At 42.6% G+C, this 25683-nt stretch overlaps 1 protein-coding gene across 1 annotated transcript; it reads right to left on the bottom strand.

Moving 5' to 3' along the window:
• Window positions 1-1888: 1888 nt before the first annotated feature.
• On the bottom strand, window positions 1889-25488 carry LACTB (lactamase beta). Its single transcript, XM_075531055.1, has 6 exons — window positions 25120-25488; window positions 24597-24663; window positions 18794-18984; window positions 18162-18504; window positions 16900-17065; window positions 1889-2528 (listed from the first exon to the last, which is right to left on the bottom strand). Exons 1-6 carry the CDS (start codon window positions 25471-25473, stop codon window positions 1976-1978), a joined length of 1674 nt encoding a protein of 557 aa, XP_075387170.1. The 5' UTR covers window positions 25474-25488; the 3' UTR covers window positions 1889-1975.
• Between the last annotated feature and the right edge of the window lie 195 nt (window positions 25489-25683).

Below are 25683 nucleotides of genomic sequence, written 5' to 3'. Positions count from 1 at the left end.
TTTTGCCACCACAACAATGCACCTGCTTATGCAACAATGTCAGTGTGCTAGTTTTGGGCAAAAATCAGCATGCTTCTCTTGCCCCACACACTTTACTCACCTGACCTCTCTCCATGTGGTTTCTTTTTCTTTCTGCGAATGAAGAGGGACATGAAAGGATGATATGAACATGTAGAAGAGGTGAAGAAAAAAAATGAGGGAGGTGCTATCAGTCATCCAAAGAGATGAGTTTGGAAAATGTTACCAAGAATGGAATACAGATGTGACATATGTATTAAGTGTAATGGAGAGTACTTTGAAGGTGGTACAGTTGTTTTATAAAGAAACTTAAAAATTTTTTAAAACTGGGTTTTTTTAGGGTACCCGTCATAGGTACTTGGGAGTAGGCTTTAATTGATGGTATTAATCCTAGGAAGCCTTCCTGTTAAGTATTGTAATTTTTAATGAGTTGGAGAAGAGTTATGGGAGATGTGATTTTACTTGCTAAGTTAAAGGGGAGAGAGGTCAAGAGCTGCCATCCCACTGACAAGGGAGGCAGGTCTTGGGCAGGCACTGTGAGAAGGGGATGAGTGAGGAACACAGCTGTGCTCTCCATGGGAATACTGCTGAAGAACCATGGGGTGCTGCGAGACCTGGTGTCGCATCCCAGCCCCCAACTTGGCCTCATCTATACATCTGGCAATCACACAGAGAGCTCTTCATGTGGGAGAGCCTATGTCGGTGCCATCTTCCTGGATCTCTATTTGTTTTCTAAAAGTTTGTTGAAACATTTAAATTTATATTTTGACAATCCTTGTAGCTGTGTTTATCGACAATGCCTTCAATACAGCTTGAACTTTTTCCTTCAACACTGTCAGTTCTCGATTACATGCTACTCCATGAAATGGTTAACAATTGTCCAATTCTTTTTGGTTCAGTAACTCTGTGTCTTTCCATCTTCTTTTGTTACTTCAGTTAATTTGTCCTTTTAGTTCATAGGCTTTTAGGGCAGAAGAATTAACTTGCTTAAGAAGCTACCCCCAAGAAGCCTCAGGCATACAAGACCGGATTTGAATCACAAGAACTAGAATTCAAACTGATACTATGATTGGATGAAAACTTTTGAGGGCATTGGGAATGAGTGTATTTTACACGGGGGGGGGGGGGGGGGGGGGCGCACATGAAACATGAGACCAGTTTCTAAGATGTCTTCCAATGATCTCCAACTTCTAATACACATCCCTGTAGTTTCCTTTAACATTTTATCAGGTTGGTCTATGTGACCTATGGAATTTGGAAAAAGTAATGGGATACGATTTATTGGTGCTAGATTATAAAAGACATGTTCTCCCTTGTCTTCTCTTGGATTGCTTGCTCTCAGGAGAGCCACGTGCCACATCGTTAGAAAACTCAAGCAGCCCTAAAGAAGGGCTTGGGTAAAATACTGAGAGTAAGGAATGGAAGACAATTGCCCACAACCATGTGAACGAGAGACCTTGAAAGCATATCCTCCAGCTCCAGAGAAGCCTTCAAATGACTGCACCCCTGGCCACGCCTTGTCTGCAATTCCATTATATACTCCGAGTCCTGAGCCTCAGAAACTGAAATAATAAAGTGTTTCTTGTTTCAGGATGACCATTTGTTAGGTCGCCATGGAGAACAAATATTTACCATTCCTCGTGATCTTGTTTCTGCTATCATTATGAAAGAATATTTGGAAGCTTCTGTTGAATGAGATTTCCTCTGTATTATAACATTTAAAAATACATATTTTTAATCAGAATAGTTTATTTCAAGTGTTAACACTTTTTCAAAAAGTAAAAACAATATAGCTCCTTCCCTGAGTATAAAGAACTAACCCTCCAATAAAAGACATGTATAAAAGTAAACATTAGAGGTACATCATTCATTCCGTTATACTCTATTACAAATGTAGTCTTAACATTTTCAGGTTTTTAGAAACTTCAATGTTAAAAAAACAAGAACCCAAAACAGCTCATTTTGTACTTGTGATCTTACGATATCCATCAGATCTGTCTTTATCAAATTCCAGAGCAATCTTTAAAGCGGTGCTATTGAGGCCGACAGACTGCATGTTGCAGATGATAGAAACAATGACTCCTCTTGGGGGGACCTTGTTATCTGTAGCGTCTCCATCCAGCTCTTCAGGAAGAACCAGCAGGACACTACTGGCCCCCACCGCACCTCCAGTGTGGGAGGCATAATGCCTCTGCTTCCTGCAGGAGCCGTAGGTCTGCTTCTTTTCCACAACACCCCAGGCCATTGCATATTTACCCTCTCTGTCCCAGGACATCTCGGTGTTAGGGACTGGTGTCCAAATCATAGCCATTGTTTCTGGCTTGAGATACCCAGGGAGAAGATTTTCATTTGAGTTCTTAAAGAGCCCGACTTGGTAACCATACAGCATTGCATTCCCAAACTTCAGGAGGTCGCCCACTGTGGACAGAAATCCACCACCAGCCCATTTATAGGAGTTGTCCACGTAAGGTGTGTTGACAAGGCGTCTCTTTTTGTTGTAAACATAAAATCTGAAAGGAAATAAGAAGAGTCATTGGCAACTCAATATTCTTCTGTTGACTTCCCAGTGAATAGGAAATGAGGGCATGAGACAAACTGTCGCTGTTGCTTGGGGCCATTGAGCTGGCTCTGACGGATCACATACTCAGGAGGCATCAGGAAACCACGTCGGTGAGACTAATCCCCGTGTGAATTACAGTGTCCAAGTGGATTCTGTCCTTCTGATTGGCATAGCTGCCCACGCTGAGTAGATAATGCCCTGCATTCAACTCAGCTTTTCATACCTTCAACAATATACTGGGTATTTTCACTCACGAAATATTTGACCTGTGCTTTTGCCGAAACACTGATCGTTGGGTAGAAATTTCTAGTCTGTGTTTAAAGTGGAATAATGTGCCACAAGTGAATTTTGTAACGAAAAATGTACGCCCTGGGATGTGTAGGCATGATTCATATTTGTAAGACTAGATTTCTTGGGGAAATGTACCACAGAATTACTTGTGTAATGTTGTGATGTGGTCCTATCGTGTGTGGTGGGAGAGGCTGGAGCTGGCAAATCTCACTTCGGATCCCAGCTCGCACTCTTACTGGTGTGTGAGCCCTTGAGGGCATTCTGCCTCACAGGGACCCTCTGGAGCACAGCACTGCCTCACAGGGCTTCCAGGTATTACCGGATCTATCGCCCAGAGAGCAGCCGGGACGTTCAAACTGTTGATCCCTTGGTTAGTGACCAATGAGCCACCAGGACTCCTTCCACCCTCACCAGCTGTGCTTGATTTATTTAACACGCACGCGTCCTAAACCATGCGCCACGCGTTTCAGAAGGAACTAGGCAAGTACAAATGGATGGAGGCTGTGTTCGTAGGTAAGGACCCTTACAATCCCCATTCTACTGAGGAGGAAGCAGAGCACGGAGTAGAAATAACTCGTCCAAGGTCACACAATTTGTAAGGGGCAGACCCAGGCAGCCTGGCATTCCTGCTTTATGCTGCCTCTCGGTGCCAGCATCCTAATGTGTAAAATGAGGATTCAAATACTTAGTGGCAGAGTTATGGTAAACGTTATGAACATATACCAGTATTTCTGATAAGTACTTAAAATGAAATTTGGCTCATACAAGGATATGCTATTGGCTTTTCAGTTTCCTGGCTCTTTTGCCTCTAATAATTTGCATCTTCATTCTACTTCAGCGATTCTTCAGCAGTCAGACCTGATGCTCACCCTCACCTATTGTGTTATTTTGAAGGTTGCAAAATCTAGATTCTCCCCTCCCATCACCGTGATTTCCAGTCCTTCCCACTGAAATTGCCCTCTCTGCCCACATCATGATCTCCATTTATTTCTCTAGCTTCTTCCCTATGTTCTTAGGTCTTTTAATTCCTAGTGATTTCGCTTGTTTTCTGCTTTAGGCAAAACTATATGATGAGTCGTTTTAACTCTCAACAGGGGTCTCTAGAACAGGGGTTCTCAAACTGTGGGTCTCCACCCTTTGGGGGTGGAACGACCCGTTCACAGGGTTCACCTGATTCATAACAGTAGCCAAATTCCAGTCATGAAGCAGCAACAAAAATAACTGTATGGTTGGGGGCCACCACATGCGGCACTGTATGAAGGGTGGCGGCACTGGGAAGGTTGAGAACCTTTGGGTTCTTCACTTCCGTACACTAATCGACCAGTCCGCAATAAACCTACACTCCCTTTCCTTGGTTACTTCTCTGATGATCACCATAAAAAAGGCCTGTATAAATTTACATGTCAAAGTGGAATAACCAATGCACATTCTTGCTAAGGATTTATGTTGTTGTTACCAAATCCTTTTACTCTTCTGCCTATTCCCAGGTACATTCTTCAAAATCTTCCCTCTTCAATCTCATCTACTTACACTCAGTCCTCTACATCCCAGGCCTCAACCCCAGCTAGAGGCAACAATACCTTTTGTTACACTGAGAGGATTAAAACCATCCAGAGAGAGAGAATTTCCATTTTTATTTCAGATATATTTATATCATCCATTCTTGGCTCCAATCATTTATGAAAATCTTTGCTTCTAAAACTAATTGCACTCCCTGAATCTCTGTTCACCCTTGCCTCCCTGGCACCTCCGAGATGATGTTATCCCCACGTCTATGCTCCCCAAAGAAGCCACAGAGTGTCCTTCTACCGCGCGTCCCCTGAAGGCCTCCCATGGCGACCACTGCAACAATAAAGCCCGCGCCGCTGCCACCCTGGTCCTCCAGCGAGGGAACACCCACCGAGGGGAATTCTGAGATGCTCGCCTTAGCTGTCTCAGTCAATGAAGGGCTCCGCTGATGTGTATGCTCAGGTACAGCGAGCCGGGCACAACTCCACGGCACCTCACACTGACATGCAAGGCAGAGGGGTCGGAATGCCCTGTGATGCAAGCAAGAAGCAGGCCCGCACCACAGCCCACAGGACCTTCTAGTGACCTACCAGATACTCACGGAAATTTAAAAAACCTGTTTACAGCTAGTGGAGCCTAGAAGCCTCCCCGTTTTACATATACGCAAGGTCCTTTTTGCCGTTTTTGATATAATTAATTTTTCTTGAATGTAACCACTGTGAAAACAGCAGAAGACACAACTTTACACGTCGGACACCTTCCCTGATGAGGCGCCGCTTTAGAGACCAAGTCACCGAGAGTGGGAGTGGAGGCGCCAACACAATCCACCGGGCTCAGCTGCATGGGTAGCTGTCACATGGCCAGTGCTTTCAAGGGATTCAGCTGGGTCTGACTTTTGTATCACGTCTAACACTGCAGTGAGCAAGCCTCAACATCCTGAAATATTATTTATTATAAAGCACCCTCCCTTGTGTTCATTTCAGTTAGAGTATTACCAATATTTAGAATTATGAGTATACAAAAGGGTACCCCCCAAAAAAATGAGAAAGAAAGCTCCGCCCAGTGTGTGGCTGTGGAATTTTGTTTCCTGCTGGGGAAAAATGCTGCAGAAACTGTTGAGATGATGAACACAGCTCACAAGGAAAACTCAAATGGTTTTTTTTATTTTACAAAAGGTGACATGTCAATTGATGACAAACCTCACTCCGGACATCTGTCAACTTCCCAAACAGATGAAAATGTCAACAAAACTCATGCACTTGTGCTTGAAGACCAATGGCATACCATTGAAGAGGTGGGGAAGTTATCTGGGCTATCTTGGAGCTCGGTTCAGCGAATTTTAATGGAAGATTTGGGAATGAGAAGGGTCGCTGTGAACTCAGTGTCTCGGGTTCTGATTGACCAGGAAGAAGAACACTGAGTGGAAGGAAACATGCTGGGCTTTGAAACAACAGCTGCGAAGCAGCCCAGACTTATTTCCCAAGGCCATTACTAGTGAAGAGACTTGCTGCTATTCTTACGACCTCAAACCAAACAGCAATCAAGCCAGTGGAAGATGCCATCATCACCTCGCCCCCAAAAAGCACATCAAGTGAAATAAAAAATCAACACGATGCTTATTTTTAAATCTAATGTGATGAGGATAGTGCATTTGGAGTTCATTCTACCAGGTCAGACTGTTCATCAAGCTTTCTATTTAGAGGTTCTGAAAAGCCTGCATAACAGTGTGCAACAAAAAGGCCTCATTTGTGGCAGACAGGACTGGTTTTGCCACCACGACAATGCACCTGCTCACACAGCCATCTCAGTGTGCCAGTTTATGGCAAAAAACCAGCATGCCTATCTTGCCACGTGCACCTTACTCACCTGACCTCTCTCCGTGTGACTTCTTTTTGTTTCTGGGAATGAAGAAGGACATGAAAGGACAGTGATTTGACCACATAGACGAGGTGAAGAAAAAACGAGGGAGGTGCTGTCAGCCATCTAAACAGATGAGTTTGAAAAATGTTTCCAAGAGTGGAATTGCAGATTTGACAAACGTATAACGTGTAATGGAGAGAACTTTGAAGGTGCTTATGTTGTTTTAAAAATAAATTTAAATACCGTATATACACGTGTACAAGCTGAGTTTTTCAGCACATTTCAATGCAGTTTTTGTGGCAAAATTAGCTGCCTCGGCTGATATTCGGGTTGGCTTATACTCGAGTATATATGGTACAAAGCTCTGGGGAAAAATCACCCCCCCCCTCCCACCCAGATGAGCCAATCAAGGTGCGATGTAGCAATGATGAAAAATACAACTTTCCTCTAGTTCCTAAATGCTTCCTCCCCTCCACCCCATTATCATGATCCGAATTCTACCTTGCAAGTCTGGCTAGACCAGAGGATGTACACAGGTACAGATAGGAACTGGAAACAGGGAATCCAGGGTGGATGATCCCTTCAGGACCAGTGGGGAGAGTGGCGATACCAGGAGGTTGGAGGGAGGGTGGATTGGAAAGTGGGAACCGATTACAAGGATCTACACATAACCTCTTCCCTGGGGGATGGACAAGAGAAAAGTGAGTGAAGGAAGATGCCAGACAGTGCAAGATATGACAAAATAATAGTTTATAAATTATCAAGGGTTCATGAGGAAGGGGGGGGGTAGCAGGGAGGGAGGGGAAAATGAGGAGCTGATGCCAGGGCCTTAAGTGGAGAGCAAATGTTTTGAGAATGATGAGGGCAATGAATGTACAGATGTGCTTTACACAATTAATGTATGTATGGATTGTGATAAGAGTTGTATGAACCAAAAAAAAAAAAGAGTTGTATGAACCCCTAATAAAATGATTAAAAAAGAAAAGAAAAATATCCCTTTTTTTGAGTGCCCCCTCATAGTTTATATCATCTATGATTTCCATTGTAGGACGTTAAAGAAGACACTACAAAATCATTTGTTAAATTAAAGCACACCTGGCCTAAGGGTGTCAAGACTCACTTTCCAAAATGATAAGGCCTGCTCCTCGTTCATTTCATTGCTCATGCAACCACCCCGACCTGCATTTCTTGCTGGGCTTATTTCTATTCTTGTAATGAGGCAAGTTTGCTCACCCTATCACTCATGGCTGACCCCAAGTGACACGGTCCCAAAGAGGACTCATCCAAACTCTGCATTTTAAATAGCACCCATCCCTACCCCACCCCCAATACCCCACCCCCTGGTTTACTCTATTTTATCCCATTGCCCTTAGTTTCTTCACATCAGTATCTGGCATCCTTAATTATTGTTTACATTGTGGTCTAATTTTACCATAGCACAGAGGTTTTGTAAGGGCAAGAGTCTTGTCTTCCTTGTTCACTGATGAGTCCCCTGCCTAGAACACTCTTTGCTATCCAATGTGTTCAATGAATGTGTTGAAGAATGAAAGGGTCGTTTGTTGGGGAAATATTTTAAAAAGGCATCTTACAAGGCACTGGAGACACACAGCAAACTATGTCCCGTGACTGCCCTCAGGGGTTAGCTGGGCAGTACTTCTCAGACTTCAGTCCACCAGAGGAATCACTGAGGAGTTTGGTCACATGCAGGTTCTGCTTCAGTAGGTCCAGTGGGACCTGAAATCCTGTGCTTCTCACAGTGATTAGGAAAGGCTGGGCATTCAAACCCACTGGCCACTCCCTGGCAATCTGCTTCCGCACATGTGACAGCCTTGGAAACCCTATGGAAGTTCTGTGCAGTCTCAGCGTAGCTGTGGACCAGAGTTGACATGTGGCCAACGAGTAACACGCTCACAGGTGACACTGCCGATTCCTGACCCACACGTTGAGAAACAAGGCTGTGGGTTGACTAGCAAGTTAAGAGAGCACTGTTGAAATGAGCTGGGGAGCAAGTCTTACACATTCTGAAAACTATAGTTCAGTTTGGCTGAAACAAAGGGCTTGAGGGGGAAAGTGTCAAGATGTTGCTCTGGAGAGCAGATAACTGACATTCAAGGTGTTGCTCTGGAGAGCAGATAACTGACATTCAAGATGTTGCTCTGGAGAGCAGATAACTGACATTCAAGATGTTGCTCTGGAGAGCAGATAACTGACATTCAAGGTGTTGCTTTGGAGAGCAGATAACTGACATTCAAGGTGATGCTCTGGGGAGTAGATAATTGACATTTTGTGCTGAGTAGAATTTTGACTCCTTCACCTTGATTCACAAAATGTTCATCTTTCCTCTATCCCAGCGGTTCTCAACCTGTGGGTTGCGACCCCTTTGGTGGGTCTCAAACGACCCTTCCACAGGGGTTGCCTAAGACCCTTGGAAAACACCTAATTCTGATAGTTTTAGGAACCAAGACACAGCTACTCTATCCGTCTCCAGGCGGGTCTGTCCACATACAGATACACCCACATACACGTACCCAGCGTGAAGACCCATGCTACACTGTGCTTCAAGACATTTTATTTATTTGTCATTTGAAATAAATATTTCACAATATAGAATTACATATTGCTTTTGTGATCCATCACTATGCTTTCTGTTCAATTTGTAACAATGAAAATACATCCTGCGTATCAGATATCTACATGATGATTCATAACAGTAGCAAAATGACAGTTAAGAAGTAGCAACTTTATGGCCGGGGGCTACCACCCCGTGAGGAACTGTATTAAAGGGGAGCGGCATTAGGAAGGCTGAGAACCACTGCTCTGTCCTAAGGCATGGACGGAGTTTTCATCCTTGCTGTAGCTTCCAGCAGCCAAGCTTTTCATTCCCATTGGCTCCAACGACAGGAAATAATCCACCCTTGATGTTTCTAGGTACTCAGCCTCCCCAATCATTCGGCAGTTTCTTAAAGACCTGACTTCTGTTCCCCCCTCACTACGTAACAAGCTCTCTTTTCTGCAGCCCTCGTCCATTATCCCTGTGCTACCGTCAGCCTGTCTAGCTGACACTGCTCTCGGACAACTGTGCTCTCCGGGCCTCAACCCTAGGATTCTGGAGGCCCCTCCAGTGATTAGAGGTTCTGGTGGGACCCGGCCTACAAAGAAATAACTACAAAAGTCAGCAATAACCACCAATCTACATCTGAACTCGGACATCAAGTAATATTAGATGTTAAAGAAGTTAGGTAATGGAAATACAATTTTCTGAGAAATATATCTACTAGATTGAACTTTAAGCATATACACGAGGAGATAATTACTAGTACATGTGGTAACAATAATTCAGCTTTGTGTAACTTTAACACTGTCGCCTTCTAAACCACTTATATCAAGAGCCCTGGTAGCTTGATGGGTCTTCTCTTGGGCCACTCTGACCACCAGTTGTTCCACAGGAGAAAAAGGAGCTATCCCTCCCCACCCCCCAATAAAGAGTTACAGTTTCGGAAACCCAAAGAGGCAGTTCCACTCTGTCCTATAGGATTGTTACAGGGTTTCTATGAGTCACCGTCAACTCAATGCAGTGAGTTTGGTTTGGATATCAAGATTGGAAATTAAGACACCTCAGCCATTCCTCCTTGAAGAGAGTGAAATATAAAGAATTCTAGACTTTAAACAGGCAAATCTACATATATGCTTGGTTTGCTAGTTAAATGTCCTTTTCCTACTTATATATTTCTAAATTCTGCAAATGAACATTATTACATAGTCACAGAAATCTAAGTCCACAAACCTAGAAACCCAAAATACTCTTATTTTTTAAATGCTTTTAAAATGCCTTTGGAAACAATAATGTTCCACCCCAGAATTTATCATGGATATTGTAAAAACCACTCCCGCTTTAAGAGTTAGCATAAAATGTTTGTCTGAATTTATCTTTTGTGAGCTAAAGACCTTAAAATGGCTTTACAAGAAAGTGCTTAATTCTGGAAGATACTTTATGTGTTAGGCAGTGTTCTGTAGAGAAAAAAAAAACCAGGACACTTATGATTATATATAGATGGGCTTATACATCAAGAAGTAATATAACAGCTAATTAGTCCACACAGCACACAGTCAATGTACTGGAAGCTCACAGGGGATGCCGGGTCACTGGTAGCAAGCAGCAGGGTGGGACATCAACAGTCAGTAGCCAGGGAGCTTAGTGAAGCATGCCTGGATGGGATGTTGAATACAGGCAATGCGAGTCATGAGGCTCCACCAGCCTTAAATTCAAGGGATGTACGCACCAGCAGCGTGGTGAAGCAAGCAGGTCTCGAAGGTAGTGTAGCTCGCAGGATGAGGCAGAGAGCTAGCTACAGCAGCAGCACACACGATCTGAACACCAATCAAACTGTGACCTGCTTAATCCCACGTGTTCCTATTGGCCAGGCTGTCACAATAAACCTAACTCACACTTTAGAAAGCAAAAAGATGGTGAAAGCTATACTCATGCTGTCAAAATATAGCATACACTTAGACAAACATTCATTTTAGTCCCAACCAACGATGAGATTAGAGATTTTGATTGTAAACACTGTTAAATGCACAGAAAATATGAGCAGGGTCTAGTAATAAGCTACGTATTGGCTAAGCATTCTATTGTCAGTAGACTGAATGTCTTTCAATGGCAAGGATATTCACTCAACTTCTTTGTGGACTGTTTGTGTAAAGGGTTATTGAGTTTATGTGGCAGAGACTGGGTTTTGCCTACACAGAGCAATGGTCTGATTCTTCAATGAAAGAAAACCACAGTTTTATTCAAGGCAATGTATTCAACTAAAACAAATACTTCTACCCCCTACCTCAAAACTGGTTTTGACTAAAATTATGGCCAAGCAAATGTATTTTGGTGTAAGGTTCTTGGGGAATACCTCCAACGGGGGATAGATACTGGAAGACACTAGTTAAACCATGCATATACACTCAGAGATGTGATAAAGAACATAAATATTTTCTCTTAGATATAAACAATACTAAAAATTCTTGGTCCAGATGTTATAAACAGACATAATTTATAATTATGCCCAACAAGTCAGTAAACTAAATAACAACATTGGAAATATTTCATTTCCTGTACATTTGTACTATTATAAAAAAGTGAACAGGCTCTCTTTCTTCCTGGTGATTGGACCAGTGTGCTGCTCCTTGAGCTGGACTTTTGCCTCAATCATGTGTTACATGAGCCGTGGGCCGAGCCAACCCTTGGACCGTGTCACCTTTCCCTACATCGCTAGTGCCTCCTTCGAGACCTGCTTTTGCCACGCTGCTGCTGGTGGATCGTGCTGCTGTGAGTTCATCGGTAGAGCTCGAGACCCCACAGAGGAGCCTGCTCTGCTACACTCAGGTGCTACTGCCTGTGGCTGCCCCATCCTGCTGCCTGCAGGCCGACTGCCTGTGTTGCCAGAGGGTAGACTCAGATGTCTGTTTCCTTGAGCTTGGACCAGCAGCCTGAGTGAGTGGAAAGACCTTCAGTATCTTAACTGTTCCACGACAGTGAGCTGAGCTGAGCCCTTCATATGGCTGTGTGACTACTTAGCTATTATGTTCCTTCTTGCTGTATAACCCTATCCATATATATATAAATTAACAGAAACATGTATTACTAAGCTTTATTTTAAAGTTTACATATGTATATATGTGTACTCCTTGAACTAGCTACAAAGTAACTGTTTTACACTTTCAAAAATTATGCAAGAGAGTTGAATTTGAGAGGCTCAAATAGGTACTGTCTCAAACAAAATAAAAGCAAAGTAAATAGAACACTTTGCTAGGTAACAATAATTCTTTCTCCATGTAATGGCCTGTTTTATTTCAGCAGCCCATTTAACCTAGTGAAAATGAACTGACCATTCCAGTAGGACCATAGGGTACTACTAAAAAAACCCAACCAACCAACCAACCAACCAACCAACCAACCAACCAACCAGACAAACAAACAAAATTCCCCAGAGGTGATAGAAACCTTTAACCCTAGAAATGGAAACCCACTGTATTATGGAAAAGAACAGACAATAAAATGTCCTTCTTCCTCAATATGTCCAAATCAAAACTCCCTGCCATCAAGTCGATGCCAACTCATAGGAAGCCCCCTGTGGGTTTCTGAGACTATAAATGTTTATGGGAGTAGAAAACCCACCTTTCTTCTGTGGAGTGGCTGGTGGTTTCGAACTGCCGACCATGTGAATAGCAGCCGAATGCGTAATCACTATGCTACCAGAAGTACATATAGTTATTGTTCTGTGCCATCCACTCGAATCCAGGTCATAGCAGGCATTCATTAACAAATGCTTAGGTTATATCAAAATAAAGTCATACATCTTACCATCATTACTAGAGTATTTATGTGTGTGTTTATGCATATGTATATATATTCAACTGGTACTTGTCAATTTTTCTTATGCTTTCCAGCGGAATCTACTGTTGTGTTAACTTAAAAATAATAAACATAAGGAGTCTGATGAGGTTGAATACTACAGGCTACATTTTAAAATGAAAAGGTATTGCTTGCTGACCACCTAATTTCTTTGGGGCCCCATAAAAAGCTCTCTTTCAAGCCAATGACTGATTTGCGATGCATATTTAATCACTTTACATATGCTGGTAATTGAAAAGGAATCCCATCATGTCACCTGTATGTCTTCAGAGAGGTCTTTAAACCGTCTGTGGAGTAGTATTAGTAGAACATGCAAGGGTCAAGCATCAGCTTGTTTATGAAAAGTGAGACCTTTCCATCAACACTTCAAATTATAACGAGAGAATGGAAAATAACACCAGAGTACATTTTACGAACCATAAAAATTATATTAGTCATAAGTTTCAAAATGCTCTTCCAAGCAGCTTGTACATATTTTTAGTAAAAATTATGCTAGTTGATCTTATTTCAATGAAACGGTTTTCAAATGTTTAAAAAAATCTCAGCCCACACTGAGGAGTGTATTTTTTACTGTCACTGAGTAGACACGCACCCATCACCCTCCCCTCTGTAAAACAGAAGTTTTATTAAAAAATATGGCAGCAGATATAGCTGCTTGCCCACAAAATCTTTCTTCTCATCCTCCTACTAATAGAATTCTAGCAATGCAGATGTCTGCTCGGCTTTAAACTACATTCCCCTGCCTCCCATGTACAGTATGGGTCTTCAAACAAATTCCTGGATGAGAATGATGATGGCAACAAATGTACAAATGTGCTTGACACAATGGATGGATGGATGGATTGTGATAAGTTGTAGGAGCCCTCAATAAAATGATTTTTTAAAATTTTGCTTGTTGAGTATTAAAAAAAAATTTCCGTGGAAAAATGGAAGTGAAAGATAATGAAATTTTCCCACAGACCTGTCGTGAGCAGCTGTGGAGCAGACACTCCGACTCGTTAGCCCTCGCCCCGCAGCTGGGAGAGCAATGGGCTGGGCTCTGGCGTCTACCATGTGGGGCCCCACAATTAGCAAAGGAACACGTGAAGCGGCCTGGGTCCCCAGTCACTGTATGGGAAGCGGTGTCTGCCAGTATGAACTACGTTCCTCAGGAATGTTACAAGCGAATCAAACGTTTTCCTTGCTCGAGCCACTGTATCTTGATATCTTCCTGACAAAGTCACCGAGCCTTTGCCCGCATGTTTCTATGTATTCTGACTATATGTGAAATCCACCACACGAGTCAGGAGGTGGTGTGCATGCTGCTGGAAGTCATGCCACAGAGAGTTCATATTGACGGCCACCCGTGGCGGGCAAGTGTCAGCAGAGCTTCCAACGACAGACAGACAATAAGAAAGACTTAAAATGAGGAGCTGATACCCAGGGCTCAAGTAGAAAGAAAACGTTTTGAAAATGACAATGCAACATATGTACAATTGTGCTTGACACCATGGATGTCTGTATGGATTGTGGTAAGAGTTGTAGGAGCCCCCAATAAAATGATTTTTTTTAAAGTATAAAGAAAATAAATCATAAAAATTTGAAGGGAAAAAAGAGACTTTGAGAAGCTAAAGCAATTAGTCCGTGACAAGCTCCCCGTGCGGACTGCAAAGGCGCACTGTCTACAGAGTGCCACAATAAGCCGCTCAAGTCGAGGCACCCACCGCGCAGCGCACGCGGGGACTTCAAAGTTAGTGGGAAAATGCTACTGGTCGACGCTCACTCACGCGACTGAGGAAGAGCCCTGCTTCACAGCACGGCTGGCTTCAGTTACTGCATTTTAACACTCTTCAACTTGTTTGCTTTAATGTTTCCACATTTTCTCTAAAATAAGCTTACATATTTACAAAATAACGAGTTTTAATAGGCAGTCACTCAAGTGTTTCTCTGTGTGGTTTTGAGATTCCTGCTCAAACTAGGAATCTAAACTATGAATCATAGAAAACTCCACAACACAAGGCAGAGCCACATTTCATAGTGCCAAAAAGCTAAAAAAAGGTCTACTTTTTAAGCATTTTTTTCTATAAGAGCAGTAAATAAATCAAATAAAATCATAGCATTTTTCCTTCTTAAGAATAAAAACTCGAATTACTTTATCAAAGCAAGTTGTTTAGAAACCTTTCTATAAATTATGACAACCTGAGCAATTTGCCTAGAACTCTTTGTATATAAATTTACATAGAGTAACTCCTTTTGTTTTACATTTTAAAACTGTAAAAGATAAGTTGGAGAAACTGTGGCTTAAATATTTCCCATCTTAATCCCTAAACAATACAAAGCACCTGAGTGAAAGCATGAACGAATGTCTAACTACCATGGGCTCTTCAGCCAGCATTTTTAAATGCTCCCTTATTGTTAGTTTAGATGGCACTTCGACAGCATTTCGATGCTACACTAAGAATCTTAATTCCTCTTACTCTAATGGAATGTGTCAGGGGTTTATGATCCAAACTAAAGAACATTTTAATGTATACCGTTGACTCACACAAAATCAAACATAAAAGTCTCTGATGAAAGTATAAATATATAGCTAAGTGATTTAATAGCTAGTTATCCTTATAAGTAGGTTTTCTTTTACCTCTTGTTTACAATTACACCTATTTAAAAATTTTAAAGCAAGGCATTTCATAATGACAGTAACAGCTTATAACTCATTAAATAAAAGAAGAAGCTATCAGTGCATACTGATCTGGGTACATACATACATACATACATACGAGAGAAAGGAAAGCATTTTCTTATAATGTCAACTAATAAACATAGAACTAATGATGGAATTCTAAAATCACCATTTGGCAGCCATCGCAGTAGGTGGTGGTTGGGCGAGAAATAGGATTTTCACAATGTCTCAAAGCATTTCTCCATACTACAAAAGGGTTTCACAATGTGGAAAAAAATCCATTATTTTTAAATTCTATTTTTTCCAAGAATTTTTTGATGCCCCCACTCCCCACTTTATACCTGTTAATTACAAGGGGGAAACCAGGAACTTTATAGTGAAGAAAGCAGGCAGGCACCATCTCAACAGAGTAATCAAAATCACCAATAAAGGGATAAATTGATACCATGTGTCTCCTGTTAATGTTCTACTAAGAAGGAGACATAGTCTGCTATGATAGTCTGGCCCAAATTGCCTAGCCTGAATTAAACATGAGCCAACATCAGAAAAATGAAATTAAAGGACATTCTACAAAATAGATTGCCAATATTCTTTTAAATGCCAACATCATAAATGAAAAGGCTGAGACACTGTCCTGATTAAAGGCTAGGGGCCCTGGAGCCCTGGTGGCATAGTGGTCACATGCTGGGCTGTGATCCAGGTTGTCAGTTTGAACCCCCTACAGCTCCACAGGAGAAAGATGATGGTTCTACTCCTGTAAACAATCCCAGTCTCGGAAACGCACAAGGGCAGTTCTACTCGGTCTATGGAGTCCCCGTGACTCAGTATTGACTGGAGGGCAGGGAGATTTTGAGGTAGAGACATGACAACTAAATGAAATGAATTTAAATGTGTGACCTGTATTAAATCTGTATCAGGAAAAAAATGATTTCTTCTCTTTTTGATTAGAAACATTATTTGGACAACTGGCAAAACACGTAAATGGTCTACAGATTTGACACTGTACCCAGTGTCCTCAATATCCTTGCTTGTAAAAAACACACATTTACGTGTTTAGGGGCAAAAGGGGTACTATGTCTACAACTTATTTCCAGATGGCTTAAGAAAAAAAAACAAAACAGATTAGGCAATGTGGTAAAATGATCATTTGGGTGGAGGTTATATGGGGATTCTTTGCGTTATTCTTGAAACTTTTCTCTAAGTATGAAACGGTTTCATAATAAAAGTTAAGACAACAGAAGATAATGAAAGGTAAACAGAGCAGTAGCTAAATGGTAAGGGAAAAAAAAGGCTGACCAAAGAGTAAATTACATTTGCCCATGATGGGTGTCAATCTGGTTTGCCTGTTTGTGTGCTGGAATTACGACTGCTGTCTTTGATTTAAGGACACGGCAGCACTTCACACACATATTTTATTTCTCTCGCTTTCTAGATGAAAAAAAGAGATACACGTATAAAAGTACACACCTCTGCTCCCAAATGTGTCAAGCTGAATTAGTAATAGAGACAGGAAAAAAAATTAGACTTTTAATTGAGAAGACAGTGTCAAGGCAGGATAGGATATGCAGCTAAATGTAGTAGGAGGTTTTCATTTACCTGGCTCTGTTGTATATCACCGGCTCATTTTCTTCCTGCACAGTGGCCAGCATATCCAAGTCCTGGAAGATTTTCTGCATATAGTCCAAATATTTGCAGCCTGAAGCTCTCTCTACTATGGCTGCCAGTAAGGTATAGCCAAAAGTGGAGTACAGAAACTGACTGCCTGAAGACACCATTGCAAAGGGGAAAAAAGAGAAAAGGCTTCATCATCATCTTAAACGATGCAAAATCAAGTCCCATAGAAAAGTGTCACACCTTTAAAATGGGAATGCTTTTCAATTCAGCATTCAGAGAAAATATCAGAAATAATACACCAAAAGATTTAGTCAATTTAGACAAAAAATAAAATGATCAGTATATTTGAATTTTCATGTGAAGCTACCCCTTTCTATGATGATGAAATAAGCAAATAATCCTACTCAAAACAAACAAACAAAACTAGCAACAAAACTAGAAAAAAGGAAATTTAAGTTTGAGTCTACAATTTTGTCCTTAATATATCTCCTGTTGTTTAAGCATGGGCAGGTGGCACCAGCTCTTACTTTAAAAATGTAGACATCAAAGCCTTGTTTCCACACATTAAATATACATATTACTTCAAATATACCTTTATATTATCTTGGATTATAGAAATTTAGATTGTAAAATCTGTACTAAAAATGGGGTGGGCCATACTTTTAAGATGAAACCCATGATTATACTTTATTTGCCTTAATTAATTATATTTATAAAGTACCTATTCATGGTAAAAAAAAAACAAGTTTTAAAAATGGAGTAAACACACAAACCTATGATAAATGTATAGATTCTAAGTGCTTTCAGTATGTTATATAAAAATACATAAAATAAAGAATTATTTCAGTAGATTAGCTTTTGGGGAAATAAAATGCAGTTGATAACACTAATTGCTTAAAAAAAGTCACAAAGTAAGGAAGCTGAGCAATTGAAATCCTAACTAAATGCTAAAATACTAGCTATACTTTATTATGCCCACACATTAGCCTACGTTTCCAATACTTCACCATGCATTTTCCACACATATCTTGCCAGTGAGGCTCAGCTACATGACGGGTAGTCTCAGTGAATCCAATAACCACCTGTCTGCATGCTGGGCCCCGTGAGCACCAAGAGAAAAGGCACCACTGGCCGGACAACACAAGCCAACGCACAATCATCAGCCTCAGCTGTCATTTTGGATTTCCTGAAATCAGTACTTCAAAACAATGACGCCTTTGTTAAGAGAAGAAGCTAACACTCACCGGGTTTAAAGAACAAGGGATCGTTTTTGAATAATCTCAAGGATTCAATGGAATTTTCAAACTTTTCTTTCAAGTATAGTTCTCCTTGTTCAAAATCATTCTTCTTCTTGCCAGGCTTTGAATGCTTGCCTTTGGCGTCACTGTCCTGCTCTGTCTTAGCCTGAGCAAGGTCACTGGGACTTCTGTCCCCTCTGTCCTTCGGCTGCTTTTCTGGGTCCGATTCCACTGTGTCTTTCATCATCAAAGCTTTATACGCTTTCTCTTCTTTCACCTTTTTCATGTCCTTTTCATAATGACGAATTCCGCTTAAATGGGAAATCAGCAATCTTGTGGTGACAGAAACCTAATGGTAACAATGTGGAAATTCAGTTACAATACTGACTTATACAACAAAACGTTAGTAACCTGGGCACAATGGCCCAGCTAACTTTTTCCAACTTGAACCGTGGCTGTTAAAATGTCGTGTACAGTTTTTAGAAACTCAGATTGCAGAAAAATACTTACTTCTTTATTATCTACATTGAAAAAATAAAAATCATCTAGTCCATTAAAAAAAGTTGAAAATATCCAAAAAATCCTGTGAAACATTCTAGCACAATCTTAACACGGCATCAGTAAAAGGAGTTCACTACCTTTTCGCCTTCATATTCCTTTTCTGGAAATTCAGGAACATAATACTGCACGGGAATATCAAGATCCAGTTTTCCTGTTTCCCACAGTTTGGCAAGAGCAACCATGGTCAGACTTTTGCTGATGCTGGCAATTCTCATAACTGTTTCTGGCTTACATGGCACACGGTTCTCAACATCAGCATACCCTAAACCTTTAGGGAGGAAAACAAGCGAAAGGTCACTATTCACAGGCTCATGGTCAAAGGGATTTGTAAAAGTGAAATAATACTATTTTAAAAACAGTCTAAGGAAGATATTCCAGCTCTATAAGCTAATTAAATGGAGTCATGATGATGTGGTGGTTATGGGTCTGTGGCTAACTGTTAAGTTGACAGTTCAAAACTACCAGCGGCTCTAAGGGAGAAAGATAGGTCTTTCTGCTCCCATAAAGTTCGTCTTGGAAGCCTATAAGGGCAGTTCTACCTTAACGTATATGGTCACCAGGAGTCAGAACTGACCTGATGGCCATGAGAAGCTAATTAAAACGACTGGACCTGTAAGAGATGAGAGTCTTAGCGAAACTGACAGCACTAGTAGCTAGTTAACCTTGTAACCCAGCCATCACTGTGTCTGGGGGGTTAATAGGAATTTTCCATCTGATTCAGATACTACGGTAATTCTTCTGAATTTATCTAAACATGTAAACCAGTCCACATTTTAAATAAATAAATTCATATTCTTCAACAAACAATTCATCGCTCTCATTCTGATAGTTGCTCTTGATGTTTTGAATAGTCAAGAAGTGCTTTACAACTGCAACCCACTTTCAGTGGGCGTAAACAAACCTATGGCGACCCGAAACTAGTTATCCACTGATTGAATGCAGAATAAGAATTGTGCTACTAACAAGTCTTTTCACGGTCAGTTTTCGAGGTTTCGGTTACATTTCCTCAATTAAAGCAAAACAAAATGAAAAATCACAGCCACCGAGTTGATTCCAATTCCAAGCGATCTTACTCAGGGTTTCAAAGACTAAATCTTTATGGGAGCGCCAGCCGTCTCTTTCCCAGTGCAGCATGGAGGCGCTGGTTCATTTGAACAGCTGGCCTGTGGTGAGCAGCCCCATGCCTAGCCTGCTGAGACACTAGGTTTCCTTTAACACCCATCTAAACAGGCTGGAAACAGAACTGTAAGAGTTCTGACGAACTGGGATCAGAAACGAGCTAAGAGAATTGGGGTCCATGTTTTAAAATTGTAAATATGTATTAAACTGGAAAACACTGCATGAAAGCAATATCCTCACAAAAAATGTAATTTGGGTATTTTTATTGTAAATTCATGCATACTTTTAAAACTATAAACTAGGATATTAAACTACATTTGCACGTGGAGAAAGAATTGTTTTTCGCTAAACTCAAAACCCTGCTGTGCCCATCAATGAGTCTTAAAAGGACGACTTTCTTTAAATACTGTCTGAAACCTCATTCCCTAAAAGCTTTGTGTACAGTTCAAAATGTTGCCTGATCCTGCCCAATCTTCATGCTATCGGTATGACAGAGCCCAGCGTTGCAGCCGCCGTGTCAATTCATCTCATAGGTTTCCCTTGTTTGCATCCACTCTTCTCTTTACCAAATGCCATGCACTTCTCTCGCGACTGATCTTTCCTGATATGTTCAAAGTAAGGGAGCCCAAATCCTAGCATCCTCACTCTTAAGGAATAATCTGGTGGTGCTTTGGGGCCTGATCTGTTTTTGTGGCAGTCCACGATATACTGTATATACTAGTGTATAAGCTGAGTTTTTCAGCACATTTTCTATGCAGTTTGTGGAAAAATTAGGTGCCTTGGCTGATATTCGGGTCGGCTTATACTTGATTATTTATATGGTATTCAGTATTCTTTGCCAACATCACAGTGAATGAATCGATTATCGCACATGACTTTTCTTATTCCAGCTGTCACATGCATACGAGGCAACTGAAAATCCCATGGCTGAGTCAGAAGCACCTCAGTCATCAGAGACATCGCTGCTTTGGAACAGTTTAAGGAGGTCTTCTGCACCACATTTGCCCAGGGCAAACCCAAGTACAAATAAATGCTTGACGTCTTCGATTTCTCCAGTGTGTCATGATATTGTTCGTCGGTCCAGTTGTGAGGATTTTGGTTTCAGGTTCGGGTGTAATCCATATTCATACAGCAAGCACAGCTGCATCATCTGCATATTGCAGGTTGTTAATGGATCTTCGTTCAATCCAGATGCTCTTCATGCCGTCCAGCATCTTGGACTATTTGCTCAATATACAGTTAAATGACAGGAGAGAACACTTCCACCACCTCCTCCCAGTCTAAAGCACACAGCAACTCTGTGTTCTGTGAAAGGTAGGGCCTCTTGATTCAATGTGAGCACAATGAAGTGTTCTGGAATGGTATACATAATTTGTTAGGATCTGCACAAAGTCTGCTATCTAGTTAGTAAAATACAAGTAAATAGCTTTCTGGAACTCTCGGTTTTCTGTACTTCTGCATCTGCTATCAGTCATACTACTCCTCGTTCGATCCTTTTGTGCATCTGTCTTGAATTTCTTTCGGGCAGTTCCCTGTCAATGTACAGTTATGATCCTTTTACGTTATTTTCAGCAAAATCTTGCTAACATGTAATATTAATGATATTGTTAAATAATTTCCATACTGTTTGATCAGTTTTCTTTGGCATATGCTTGAATATGGATCTTGCTTTTCCAGTTGGATGGGCATCTCCAAAATTTCTTTTTTTTTCCCTCCCAAATTTCTTAAGTGCTTCCAGAATCCATTTGTTGAAGCGTCTTAACTTGTATCTCATCAATTCCTGAAGCCTTGCTTTTCATCAATGCTTACTTCCTCCAGAACCAACATTTCTTGATTAGATGTTACTTCCTGAAAAGATCAAATATTGACCGATTATTTTGGGTTCAGTGACTCTGTTGTTTTCAAACTTCATTATTTTCTTTTTTATGCATCGCTCAGTGTTTTACCAATAGAATTCTTCAGTATTGTAACTCTCAGATTTGGATTATCTATTTTTCAGCTTGAGAAATGGCCAATTGTGTTATTTCCTTTGTAAAATGTCCTGGTCTTAATATCTTCTGGTCTTTAGTAGTTAGTATTCAGGCTGTCATATCTATTCTTGTGAGATGGTCTCTAAGTCCAGGCAGGATGTATCAATGTCCTACTTTGGTTCTCATGAATTTTTCATTTATTCAAGTTCAACCTAAACTTGCACAAGAATAATTGATCGTCTATTCCACAGCTGGCCCCAGAATTTCTCAACTGTCTTTTTCTATAGATGTGGCTGATTTGATTGCTGTGTAATCCATCTGCGAGGTCCACATGTATAATCATTGACTGTGTTGAAAAAATAATTTCTGGTCTTTCATGAAGTCATTGTTCTTATAGAATTCTATCACGCATGCTCCAGTGTTGTTTCTATCATGGAGGCTGTACTTTCCAGCTATGGATCCTTCCAACTTTTACATTCCAACCACCAGTAGTTCTCAATGTACCTTAATTACATCTACCTTAATTACATCTAGACTATAGCAGGTCACTAGCCTGTCAGTTCACCAGACTGTGTGGGTTTATATGTTGCTATGATGCAGGAAGCGATGCCACCCGTGTTTCATATATCAGCAAGGCCATGCATGGGTAACAGAGTGCCATACTGAGAGACTATGAAAAAGGCCTAATGTTCACGTCCGAAAATTAGCTAATGAAAATCTTACGGATAACATCAGATCATTGCCTGATAGAATGCTTGACGATGAGTCCCTCGTGTTGGAAAGCACTCAAAATATGACCGGGGAGGAGCTCCGTCTTAAAATCAAAGCCAATCCTAAGGATATGGATGCGTTCTTAATTGATGTGACATGACTCAAAGTGAGAAGTAACAGCTACAAACGGCTAGTAGTAATCAGAATGCAGAGTGTATAAAGCAGAAAAAACTAGAAGTTGTAAAAAATGAAATGGAACACTGAAAGATCAATATCCAGGCATCAGTGAGCTGGAACGAACTGGTATTAGGTATTCTGAATGAAAAAAATCATACGATCTAATATACTGGGTACAACTAATTGAAGAGGAAGAACATTTCAAGACTATCCTGAGGCAAAATATGAACTGTAATATGTTAATATCCACATGCTTACAAAGACTAGATAATATGACTATTCTCAAACTTATGAAAATAAAGATGAAAACATCTCTCACAGAATAAGGAGTTGGATTTTTTTTCTAATAGCAAGATTTAAAATGTAGCTACATTTTAAATTTCTAGAAAGGTTTCCTAAAAACCTGGAATGACCAGTAGGACCAATTTGTGTGCAATGGAGAAGTAAATTGTTATAAAATAATCCTTTAATAAAAGTTTAAAATGATTAAAAATCTCTCTCAAAGAACCTCCCCCCGACACTTTTTGTGATCCAAGTAAGTTTTTATGAAGGACAAGACAAGTTTCAGGTTTTACAGTCTCAAAGAGTACATGCTATTTCTGGAAAGTGTGCCAAGCTGCATAAAAGTCACACTGGGGTTCACAACTAGGCATGAACAACCACGTGGAAAAGAGCACCTATGTGTATGGCATTTGGGAGCCTCCCAGGAGGCCAGAAGCCCAAGAACCTTAGAGGCTAAGAGGCTATGGGCCCATAGACTGAGAGCCCTGAGTAGGCCCAGAGCCGGGGTAGGGGAGTGAGTGAGTGTGTGTGAGTGAGTGAGTGTGTGTGTGTGTGTACCCTCACCCTCCACCTAACTCTGACCAGGAGCAGGGTACTAGAGCTCAAGGCCTTCCCACAGCCAGGATATTTCAAGCCTCTGGCTGGGGAGGCGTGGTTGATGGTATTGGTTGACCCCATTGGCTGAGTTAGGCCCACCTGTGTGATGTACAGGAAGGTGGGTGTGTCCAAGTTATTGGCTTTACCTGGGCCTAGGGGACTTGTGTCTGTGCATGCTCAGTTTGGGGTCTTCATAGGTATTCCATGATTGCCTGAATTCTTTCAAACCTCCTCTATGGGGGCCTTTGCAGGCATTGGAGGGACAATCCCCCTGTCCCTAAATCTAGCTACCCAACATTCCCCACTGAAGGAGTATGGAAAAAGCCCCTAACTTTTTATGAGAAACGGGAGTTAAAACCTCTGCCTCATACAAAGAGCTGTACGCTGATTGCAAGCTCTTTAGTCACAAGGAACTGTGTACCAGCCTCGTGTGTAGCAGAGAATAACGAAACCCACTCCCATGGAGCCCCTTCTGACCCCCAGTGACCACGGGTGGGATTTCCAGGACTGCAAATCTTAAGGGGGAGCTGACAGCTTCATCTTTCTTGCACCTGGGGTGCAAACACAGTGGATTTGAACTGCCAACTTCCTAGTTAGCCCCTAACCACAGCACCCCCAGAGCTCGTTAATACAGAGCCACAAAATGCTGATGAAATTAAATGAAGAAAGTCCAGGAATCCTTTCATCTCACTGATCCATAAGCACCGTCTAAAAAATGGGCAGTTAGAAGGGTGTTCTCGGACCAAGAGACCCAGTCCTAACGGGATATCCGGGTAGAAAGTAGCCATTCTTAAGACTCGTTTATTCAGTAGCTACATTTTAAATCTTGCTATTAGAAAAAAAAAAAACACTCCAATTCCTTATTCTGTGAGATATGTTTTCTCTACAATATGCATGATTTCATGAACACGGAATGGCATTTCATGGGATTCATCTCAAGCAATTAACATTAGTTCCACGAACCAACCAACCACCAACCTGCCTAAAATAAGCCACAAAAAAATCAACACTTTTCAAAGCCCACCTTCTGACCAGACTTCTTTTCCATCCACAGAAACTCCAACCACTATGCCCGGTGCGCCCACCTCATCCTGAGTGCGAGGGAAAAGACAACGTCCAAGTCAAGGCAGGGTTGGGTAACATCCCCCAGCACTTACACCTGGGCCTGCCACGGGTCAGCCTCCCCCTGGACCCCACCTTCCGAGGACAACGCCCCGCCCCCTCGGCTGGGCCCCGCCCGTCGCGGGCCCCGCCCCCTCGGCTCCAGTCTCGCCTGGCAGCTAGTGAGGGGTGTGCTCGTCCGATAGGGGGCTGACCAGAGTTTGGGGAAAAGAGGGGCGGTGCCCGAGGCTGGTGGTGCCCTCCACCCACAGTTGGGCAACCCCGGGGAGCACGTGAGTGGGCCCGGCGGCCGGGAAACGGGAAGTCTTAGCCCGGGTGGCGTCCGCTCGGCCTCGGAGAATGTCCACCGAAGGCCCCGCTCCGGGTGGGCGCCGGAGGCCGGCCGGCTGGCCAGGGAAGGGGCGCGGTGTCTCCGTCGCCCGCACCTTGATCCGGTGCAGCAGGTCGCGGCTGCTCTCGATGGCTCTGAGGAAGCGCGGGGCGAGGCTCGGCGCCGGGGCCGGCGGGGACCACGGGGTCAGCGGCTGCTCGGGCGGCTCGGCCTGCGGCGACGCCTCGGGGTCGGCGTCTGCAGGCGGCGGCGCGGCGGGCGCGCCCCTCAGCCCGCCCGCCAGCTTCGCCCCGAGTGCCAGCCCCAGTCCCAGGCCGAGGCCCCCGGCCCAGCCGGGGCCGAGCGGCGGCAGCCCGGCGCGCTGGTGGGCTCCGCGGCGCCCGCAGCCCCGGGCGCAGCCCCCGCGGGTCGCGGCCCGCGCCGTCACGGCAGACAGGAGCCGGTACATGGCGCCCGGGTCCAGCCAGCCGCCTCTCGGAGCTCGCTCCGGCCGGGCCGCGTGGGCGGGGACCCGGAGGGAGGGAGGGGGCGGGGCCGGGCCCAGACCCTGCCAGTCGAGACCCGAAGACCGGAGCGCCGATCGCATCGAGCCCCTCATTGCTCTTGCCTTTTGTTTCGTCTCACTCTTGCTATTTTTTCCGTCTTTCTCCCTTCCCGT

The sequence above is a fragment of the Tenrec ecaudatus genome, chromosome 14, assembly GCF_050624435.1.
Source record: "Tenrec ecaudatus isolate mTenEca1 chromosome 14, mTenEca1.hap1, whole genome shotgun sequence".
Classification (NCBI taxonomy): domain Eukaryota; kingdom Metazoa; phylum Chordata; class Mammalia; order Afrosoricida; family Tenrecidae; genus Tenrec; species Tenrec ecaudatus.
The sequence above is the reverse complement of the archived record's forward strand: the minus strand, read 5'-3'. Positions and strand labels throughout refer to the sequence as shown.

What these genes read in the sequence shown, in the direction of transcription:
- LACTB (XM_075531055.1), bottom strand. Translation starts at nt 25,473, where the DNA reads ATGTACCGGCTCCTGTCTGCCGTGACGGCGCGGGCCGCGACCCGCGGG. An exon ending in AAAAGAAGTCTGGTCAGAAG is followed by an intron (nt 18,985 to 24,596) that starts GTGGGCTTTGAA and finishes TCCTCCCTAAAG; the next exon opens with GTTTAGGGTATGCTGATGTT. An exon ending in GTGATATACAACAGAGCCAG is followed by an intron (nt 2,529 to 16,899) that starts GTAAATGAAAAC and finishes ATTTCCTTTCAG; the next exon opens with ATTTTATGTTTACAACAAAA.